Source organism: Anabas testudineus, chromosome 16 (assembly GCF_900324465.2).
Source record: "Anabas testudineus chromosome 16, fAnaTes1.2, whole genome shotgun sequence".
Taxonomy (NCBI): Eukaryota; Metazoa; Chordata; class Actinopteri; order Anabantiformes; family Anabantidae; genus Anabas; species Anabas testudineus.
In genome coordinates this window covers 9,747,592-9,757,536 of record NC_046625.1, presented here as the reverse complement: position 1 = coordinate 9,757,536, position 9,945 = coordinate 9,747,592, and the positions used below count along the sequence as shown (strand labels likewise).

The 9,945-nt window shown below is 41.7% G+C and overlaps 1 protein-coding gene across 1 annotated transcript; it reads right to left on the bottom strand.

Moving 5' to 3' along the window:
• Positions 1 to 301: 301 nt before the first annotated feature.
• Positions 302 to 6,895, bottom strand: il11a (interleukin 11a). Its single transcript, XM_026370651.1, has 5 exons — positions 6,467 to 6,895; positions 5,545 to 5,702; positions 2,737 to 2,832; positions 2,442 to 2,603; positions 302 to 2,353 (listed from the first exon to the last, which is right to left on the bottom strand). The coding sequence occupies exons 1-5, from the start codon at positions 6,471 to 6,473 to the stop codon at positions 2,168 to 2,170; spliced, it is 609 nt and encodes a 202-aa protein (XP_026226436.1). The 5' UTR covers positions 6,474 to 6,895; the 3' UTR covers positions 302 to 2,167.
• Positions 6,896 to 9,945: the final 3,050 nt, after the last annotated feature.

Here is a 9,945-nt window from a genome sequence, read left to right as displayed (position 1 = left end):
GCCAGGAGCTTCAACAGACAGATTTACGTTTTAAACTTCTCTTCAAAATATCTATTATTTTACAATTAAATTAAAATGAACTTATCCGTGCTGTATCTACACGCTAACCTTTTCAAAATATATAATTCTAAAGCGTTATTAATCTTGTTTTAAAAACGTAATTCACGCTCTATTCTGACTGTAGCGCACAGACTTCTGGGTAATGTAGTATTTATATGTGTCTACCCATCCTCGATCTGTCAGTTTTATCCAGTCCCTGAATGAGAAATATATACTCAAATCCATTGTGCACATTCTTTAGTATTTATTTCACCAAGGCATGTATTTCACATTGTGGCCAATCAGTGTGTGGAAGAGGCATTTTGATGTTAGAACAATAATTTAAACATGATGGTATAATAATAGTAAATAAGAATAAAAATTGTATAAAAGTACAAAAAGATAGGAGACTTGCTCCACTGCAGCACAAAATAAATAGTTCACCAAGTTATTTAAATAAATAATCAATACTGTAACAAATACTAGAATAGGAATGAACAAAAATGATAGTGTTAAAATTGGTAAAGTAACCTACATTATAGTATAGAAAACAACATAATACACAAAGCACTGTATACAACATTTTACATTCTTGTACATTTATGTACATCTGTACAGAACACATCTGTCACAATACATAGTATTTTAAGGCTTTGGGTGTTAATAACAAATAACAAACAAAAAAAAATTTCTAACCCAAAGCACAAGTTTAAAATCAGCCATCTCACTCAGCCAAGATGCTAATCCTAACAAGTTTGTGCAAAGAATCTAATCAGATCTATCAGTGCTCAGCAACAGGTCATATTTGTATAACTTTACCACAGCGTTAAAAATGCCTCCCCATCTATAATGCAAATATAAGCATTGACAATAGAAACTCTGCCTGTGGTAAAAAAAGAATGTATTCACTTTCTTCGGCTACCATTTACATTTACAAATAGATTCAATTCATTTCATAGGCCATCATCTGATTTGTTACTATATGGGACATTTAACATGCTTTGAAGATGACATCAGCATATTTTAAAATGTAAAATTTTAAGGGCACTGTAAGTGAGGGTAAAACCATGACTGTCCCAAATGTATGCTACATCTACTGGAAGAATTATTGGTTGAAGAAATACACAAATGTACACAAAGTAAATGAAGTAAATTTTAACAAAAGTCATTATCAGAGCTATAGGATCAGGAAGTGCTACTGTGTGTGTGTCGGTGTTTTTTTTTTTAAGAAATAAAAATGAGAGTGATGCATTACAACGTCAAATAAATAGAATTAAATAAATTACTAAGAGTCAATAAATAAATAAATATATAAATAACATGGTAATGAACAAGGCCTTAAGGAGAGAGATTGGGGAATTATGACATGATCATAGTCAAACAGACAGTTTGCTTTAAAAGAAATCTTGACAGTCGGAACTGGCGGCAGAATAAAGTATCCTCAATGGCTCTGATGGAAACACTTCAACACACATCATCCAGGTGAAGTTTTCTGGAAGTTGAATCGTGGCAACTGGACTTCCTTCTTGTTAGGTCGAAACATTTCACTACTTATCCAAGTAGTGTCTTCTACTTTTACAAACTTCAGATAGTTGGTGTTCAACTATCAGTGTTCAATCAGATAGTTGATTGAACACTACTAATTTATCCTCTAGGGTGGTTTTAATTTCACACCTGGCCTGAAGGGGTTTGTTAGGTGAAACAACGGAAGGGGAGGGTGTGAGTAGATCTAATCGTCACACCTCTGATAACCCCTCCTACCCCATAAAGTGGGTTGTTAGGTTTCAAACACACTCAAGCTGCTTTCACACATGCACTGACACCCTGAACATGTCTGGACTTGTCACGTTGTTCCCCCTGCATGTTCAACAGAGAGACCACCCTCTACATCGAAATCAAACATGTTTCCCCCGGATTTTCTCCTGCTGCTTGCTGCAGGAGAAAATCCTGCAGCAAGCAGGATTTTGAACGCACAAGTTCGCTCAGTGACCAGACCGGAGTGCATGTGTGAAAATGGCTTCAGACACTCGTCCACCCTAAACACTGGGCATTAAAACAAAAGAGTGCAGTGAAGAGTGCTCTGAGCTTTACATTGAAGAAACTAGACGGCCAGTACACAAGAGGATGATCATTGTACTGCAGTAACAGTAACTTTGGGCTTGAGGCTGATGAATGCTCTGTACGCCCAGTCACAGAAGAGCTTGAAGTGTTGAAGAAGCTCATGGCTGGACTGCAAGACATCAAAATGATAGGGGAGGTGAGGGGGAAGGGAAGGGGTCGCTGGAGTCACCCTTGGTGCTTCCACCTTCAGCATCTGTTGGGAAAGAAAAGGATTAGAAAAACAGAACATACAAACTCACACGAGTGAAAGCAACCAAGGATAAAAGGGTTCAGCTCTTTACCTGACGGTGTAGCAGGTTGATGAGAGATTTAATTTCTCTGATCATCTCCACCAGCTTTGGCACCGCAGGGTGGTGGTGCTTCTTTGAAACCTTGTTCAGCCACTCAAAGTGGTGCTCATAGAGCTTCAGGTCAGTGTGCAGCTGAGACAGTGTGGGCTTCAGCTGGAAACAGCGCAGACAGACTTTAGAGACTTAGCATGGGTGTGGCAAGATGTAACTCTGTGTCCAGAAATAGACCAGCCCCTCTCTCTTCACAAGCACAGAGTTACACACTAATACATTATCAGTGCATTACCTCAAGATTGTTGAGGTCATTGGCTGATCTGTTGCTCATTTCTGGCAGAGACCTGAACCTGTGGGGCTCCACATCTGAGTCAAACGCATGGTCTCTCTGAAAGAGAAAACAAGACACAGAGCAGCCCGTTAGTAATTTGCATCACAGCGATTTTACTCATCCTGAGACAAGTCACGGCAACATGAGGAAAGTATTACTCTAGCACCTTGATTGGATGACTGTTTTGCTGCGCTTAGAGACAGTAGCTCTCACTGAGGAGAGTGTGGTTGATCGGGTCAAAGTGAGTTCACCCACATTCAAACTCCCCAAATGTCAACAATAAGAGCAAATGACCTGAACCCACAGGATGTTTTCTACAGGGAGTGAGGATAACAACATATGCAGTGACTAAGAAAGCTCCAAGTGGGACAGACAACACAGAGCTGTAGGGAAACTCCAGGGTCACATCTATAAAAAGACAGAATGACGCAGTGCTGCTGCCCAGCTAGATTTGTGTTGTAAACTATGTCCAGACAGCAGACGTAGGTCTCATCATGGCCAGCAGAGGGGGATAAACAACCTGACTGCACGTTTACGGAATTCTACTTTATGAAGGCAGCTGTGCTAATAGGTAGTTCAATTTAGTATTAAAGATGTTGACCTGATTCAGTAATGAATGGGGACAAAATGGATGACTGATGTGGCATGCGTCATTCCCAATCAGCAAAGGAACATAACAACATTAGGTTGATGAATGTTGAGAAATGGTCTGTGTAAACAGGTTGTATGTGCTCAATGCTTCCTTAACCAATTACACTGTTTTTCTTGCTCTGTTGTTTGCGTCCAGTTGTTTGTGTTGATGCTTTCCTCCCATGTCTCTCCATCAGCCTTTCATAAGAACTCACTTATGTTTGTGGTCCAGTGTTTTGTCTCTTCCATCCCTTGCTTCTCTCCTCTCTTGCTCTCTCTCTCTCCCTCTGCCTCATATACCAGGTGCACAAGCACATGCAACATCATGTGCACACGTGCATGCTTGCACACACATACACCACTGGCTTGTCATCTAGCTGGCTCTCTGATCTCTTCATATCTTGTGGTTTTTGCTCCATCTTTCTCAGCCTTTAATTCTCCCTTTTATCCTCCTTTTTCTTGCTCTCTCCATCGTGACCTCACCCAACAGAACTTAGCATCTAGTCTTTTGCTTCCTGAATGCAAATCCTGGAATGTGATAAATCTTTTTGATTTTTATCAAGTCACTTTGCTGTGGCGACCGAAAGCAAAACACTAAACACCGCACCTACACGACCATGGTTTTTACAGAGCCCTCAATACACATACACACAGCCAGAAAAATGCACACACACACACTCACACACACACACACACACACACAGTTTATGTATTTGCATATATACTGTATTCATGCACACAAACTCACTAACGAAAAATTTAAATAGACATTTGCACACACACACACACACACACACACACACACACACACACACACACACACACACACACACACACACACACACACACACACTTTTCTGCCTGTAAAGCATCAGTTTCATTGCTTTTTGCAGGGACTTTCCATGGATTCCCAATCTATTTATCTTTCCTAACTTCGCTCTCTCCTCAGTGGAATTTCAAACAATAAGGGAAAAAAAATTAAAAATAAATCTTAAATGTTACTGAACACTTTCTAATACTTCCCCCAATTCACTTTGATAATGTTGATTCTTCACATCTGGACCCCAGGTTAGACTGGTTAGACAGTGGCCTGCAATATTGTTTTAAAACATCAAATACACACACACATTCAGAGCATTATCTATTTGTCAAGACTAGAGAGAGTATGTATCTATTTTTGATTTTTATCCACTAAGCAAAATAGTTGTGAGATTTGCATAATGCAAAAATAGATTCTAGACCAGTCATGTGTAACCAGAGATCCATAGATATGATCCTGCTTTCTTTTCACCTGTTAAAACATGGTGTTGATACACAATCGGAAGCTGGAACCAAATCTTGGTCAAGTTCTCAAATCTGATTTTCCTATTCACTTGACTGTCAACAAAATAAGATTCTGGGCCAGGACTGTCAGTATGGTACGTGCAAATGATTCACATTTCTTGGGAGAAAAATACTTCTCCAGCTCCATCCAGACTTCCACAGTCTCGCCGCAGAACATAAACATGTTTCTATGTAAACAGGCGTATGATATACTTTGCTGTCATTTCAGAGATGCTATGGTTGGCAATTCAGACCTCAGCTGGATACAGGTACAGTGTTGATATGTAGTTTTAAATGAGTCTTAATTGGAGACAGTAAACTCTGTAAGGCCAATTTATGATAACTCTGTTTTGTTTTTCTTTGACCACATCCCGTCTCCTGCCTCATCATGGCTATATGATGTTTATTCTCCATAATTCCATATGACGTCATGTAAATGTCATTGCATGGTCACTAAATAGGATTAAGGTACTGGCCACCATTCTTCCTGTTACAGTCACTACTCAGGTGACCAAGCAGACCAGGGGGTTGCTGAGTCAGACTGTCATCAGTGTAAGCAGCTTAAGTCAGACTTACGTCCTGAGAAAACTCGTGCATGAGGCAAAGTTAGAGTAGTTTGTAGAAGAGTAGTGTGAGCTTACATTAACTGAAAGATAACATTAGCAACTAAATCCAATTAGGGAACGGTCAATGACAAGCATCCTTTTCCCCAATCACACTAATAATTCAATTAGCATGGAATGGTCAGAGCCTCATTAGATCCCCATCCAGTCAATAACTGAGATTGGTCATCATTGTGACGACATCTTTACTTACCAGCAGTTCCTGGGTGAGCTTCATTAGATTTTTGGTCTGATTGGATAGTTTATCCATGTCAGTGGGCCGCCGCTGTGGCACTGGAGAGCCAGAGGTGAACACAGGCAGCTGGGCCAATAGCAGCGAGAACAGGAGCGATGAGGAGGAGTCGAGCAGCACTGGAGGGGTAGAAAAAAAGCGGAAGCAATTAGTGGACAGGCGCTGTCATCTGGGTATAATGATAGTGACCTCAGGCCACAGCTGTCAAGTCTAGAGGAAGATATTGCACCATAATATAAACAATAGCTCCAGACTTGGCAGATTAATTCTTAAGAATTTCAGATGTCAGAGTCATGTTTTCACAAGCTCAATGCAAATCATTAAATCATTAAAAACGGGCTTTGACACTGAATATCATCATCACTCCTTTACCATAAGCAAAGAAATGAATGCTGTTGATTGTCACACCTGCAACTGGATAGGTACTTGAGATGGTGGTATAAATTAAGAAGACCAAGCCAAGTCAACTCTCAAACAGTAAGCTCATTCATTCTTCTCCTTTCAAGTTCAAATACAAGGAAGACTAAGTATTAAAAGGGAACCACAGTGGTGTTGAAATGATGAATGCTTGATAATTACAGGTGAACCACAAGAATCGCAGCCAAAATAACACTGCAGGAGCATCTGAGCTGCCTGTCCTGATGTAACTCTTCACAGAGTAGGGAGTAAAGTTCTCCAGGCTGCAAGTCAATTATCAGACAAGTCACAAAGTCTGTCGTGTAAAACAATAAACAACAAAGAAGCCATGTCATCCTTGTATGGAAGGTAGAATAGCTGTTAATAGTCATATAAAAGTTCCATGTGCACAGTTTAAAAATAGTAGCGTTAGTAAATTCACTCCCCGAGCAATTCTAAATTAAATCACACTCCCACAATTACTTACATTTCATATTGGTTCGGATCCAAGAGTAAACCAGCAGAGAAACGCAGATAAATAAATAAATAGAAAATTAATAAATAAATTGAATTCCGGAAATTGTCACGTGCCCCGGCTCCTTCTTCGTACTCTTCAGTCAGAGTGAGGAGGAAAGTTGTCAGGTCAGGATGAGAGAGAGGAGAGAGAGGGAGAGAGAGAGAGGGAGCACAGTGATGGTGACTGCAGCAGCCACACAGAAAGGGAGAGAAATAAAGGTGAAAGTCAATATCGCCAAACTTCAACAAAGTTTCAGATGAGCCCCTGGAGTTTTAATGGAGTGCTGAAGAGAGAGAGAAAGAGAGAGAGAGAGAGAGAGAGAGAGACACTTAGGCAGTTTGGAGAGAGAGAGGCAACAGAAGTGCAGAGAGAGAGGGATGCGAGTGTGGTAAGTCCAATTTTTTGCGCGCACTGAAGTGTTTAGGCTTGTTTAAAACTTCCTTTATAAAGACGTCGGGCCTATGACACATCGGCAGTGACTCACTTCATTCATAAAACACACAGACACACACGCTCTCCCTCTCCCTCTCTCTCTCTCTCTCTCTCTCTCTCTCTCTCTCCCCCCTCCTCCCTCTCTCTCCCTCTTTCCTCTTCCCCTCCCTGTTGCTTGTCTCCAAAACTTGTTTTTTTTTCTTTCCTCTATCACTTTCTCGCGTCCTGCCCTCTCCATATCTCCAGCACTTCCATCCCGCTACCTGCGCCAATCAGTCCCATCTACCTCGTTTTAATCTTTCCATCTCCAAATCTCTTCCCCTCTCTCTCTCTCTCCCTCTCTGTGTCTCTCTATCACTTTAGACGTTTTAAAAAGCCCATTGTTTCACGTGTATCAGCACATCTCATGTAACCATAGAGTGCTTCTTTCTACCTGTCCTTTCTTTTTCTTATGTATTCAGGGGTGAAATGTCACATGAAGTGTGTTTCTGCTTGTGTTATTCAGCTGGCTCTGCTGTTTTAGGCTACACATGCCACATTCCCTCTATTATAGCTAATACTCACAGCAAACACCTTTTCTCTCCAATATTTCTCTCCCTCCTTTTCTCACCCCTTGCTCTTTTTTTTTTTTTTTCGGAGCCCCTTCTGAGACAGCAGCCTGTTATTTCCACTGCCCCCCACCCACCTCCTTCTCTTTTTTTTTTTCTCGCTCCTTCTCTCCCTCTCCAGGGTGAAGGAAAGAGTGAGGAGTGAGAAACGGATAGGAGCAGGAGAGAGGTGTTGTCCAGACCAGAAGGGGCCTCTGAAAGTGTTGCATAGAAACAGTGAGCAGACACACACACACACACACACACACACACACACACCAGAAGACATTTAGACAGACACATGCTTGAGGGGTGGAGGGTGGTTAATGGGGTCAACACAAAACATGCACATTGATGCACAGACACACATACACACACACTGGGTTATAGAAAAACATGCTGCTTTAATAAACCAAAACATGCCAAGAAGACGCTTTCTAGCACAGAAATACACTCTAATGCGCTGAAACACACACACACACACACACACATAGAGCGGGCCAGCCTGGAAACACTCAGTCAGGTGCAGTAAAGTGTGGTCTACTGTTGCAAAAGCACAAAATTTTGTTTCCAGTGCTTGCAGAGGGACAGTTAGTGCATCATACTGTATACATACAGTGTATAACAAGGGAGTCTCAGACACACACACACACACACACACACACACGCGTACGTACAAAGAGAGAAAGGGGAGAGAGAGTGAGACCAGTGAAATGGAAGAAAACGTTTGTGAGTCTGGGTGTGAGATTAGGAGACCCTCATTCACAGACATACACTCATGGTGTGGTTAGAAAATAATTAGTGGTGGGCCTTGTATGCGCACATTCGCACACTCATGCACATATACACACAGAGTTGCCAGTCCGGTGGTGGGCCTACACAGACAAACAAACACCCTTCAAATGATCAGGGCCTGTTGGCAGCGAGTGGGTGGCACAGTTGTTGTGGTAAAAAGGGTCATGCTCTGTTTTCTTGGGTCTACAGTAAAGAAGAAAAGGAGAGAAAGGAGGAGAAGGAGAGGAAATAGATGAGTGCGGTTGGACGTAGGGAGATATTGACACACTCGCTCTTTTTAATTTCCCACATCAAAGGGCCGTTTGAAGACACAGCTGGGGAGAGAAGAAAAGAAAGAGTGAAGTTAGTCACTCTCCCTCATTCCCTCTATGGGCTGCTTCTCATGATGGGGGTCTCCTGGGTGGTTCTGAAGCACACAGTCTTCTGTTAGGCCATCCGCCAGCACTGATCACTCACACACTATGACACCCGGTGGCTGCCCTTTGTGTGTGTGTGTCTATGGAGGCGTGTGTGCACGTGCAAAGATGTCAGAGCGCAAAAAAAAAAGAGACCATGTATCTTTGTTTAGACGTTTGTTTTTGTGTGTGTGAGAGCGAGTGCACACTGGCACATGCCCGTTGGAAAAGGGGGAATCCAGGGTTTGTGTAAATGGGTGTGCGTACAGTATATGTGTGTAATTATGGGTATGTGGTGGTATAAATGCGGTGTCTGTATAACGTGCATCAGTGTGTGTGTGTGTGTGTGTGCGTGTGTGTGTGTGTTTGTGTGTGGCCTTCATATGCTACCCATTACATCACCAATCTGTGTAAACCACCATAGGAGGAGAAACAGAGTGAGACACTCAGACTACGACCTCAAAGACATCTGAGAGGAAGGGGAACCTGTGACAGGGCCTGCCAGCCGGCCTCCCTGCCAGACAAACTTTACTCACACAAGCTTTCCTGTGCGCCATGGCATGTATTCACACATTATTATTTAGGCTTCAGATCATTTGAATGCCTCACACTCTCTGCTCACCTTCTGCCAGGTTGTTAATCTGCACAGTTGCTCAATTCATTCACCATTTGCCAAAATAACTTTCACAACTTTCATTTAAACACATTCTGAATGAGTAATAGTGTGATATTCTTCACAGTTTATTTCTCTCTGACAAGAGCTTGAGCAAGAATTAATTTTATTTATGTTGAGGATTTTATTCATTGTTTACTTTACTGTGACTGGGGTTGTGTTGTGATTATCTGAACAAATACCAAATCAGGCCTTTCTGATAATGTTGATTTTCCTATAAATGTTTATTGCTGTGGCTTAATTTCCATGTCCAGGTGGATGATAAAGCAGTCTTTTGGATTTTAGGGTTACGTCTGGTGTTCTGCTTACCTCAGAGTGTCATGTGTAAACAGTGAAAATACTGGCTGTGACGCAACGCTGATTCGATGGTAAGAGGGATTATGGGAGCAGCAGTAGTAATAAATTCATAATTTTTATGTTGCGCCTTCATTTCCTCTAGGGAATTCCAGCAGGGCCTGGATAAACAAGTGCTGAGATTATGTTCAAAGGGAAAACCAAAGGTCCGACCTATTACTGTTAATATTTACTCTACTACAACAGAACACTTTCAAGTTTCCCCATGACCTC

Excerpts from the sequence above, each read along its gene's own strand:
- il11a (XM_026370651.1), bottom strand. Across the intron at positions 2,833-5,544 it reads AGCTCACCCAGGAACTGCTG|AGAGACCATGCGTTTGACTC; the intron begins GTAAGTAAAGAT and ends TTTCTCTTTCAG. Across the intron at positions 2,354-2,441 it reads TCAACCTGCTACACCGTCAG|ATGCTGAAGGTGGAAGCACC; the intron begins GTAAAGAGCTGA and ends CTTTCCCAACAG.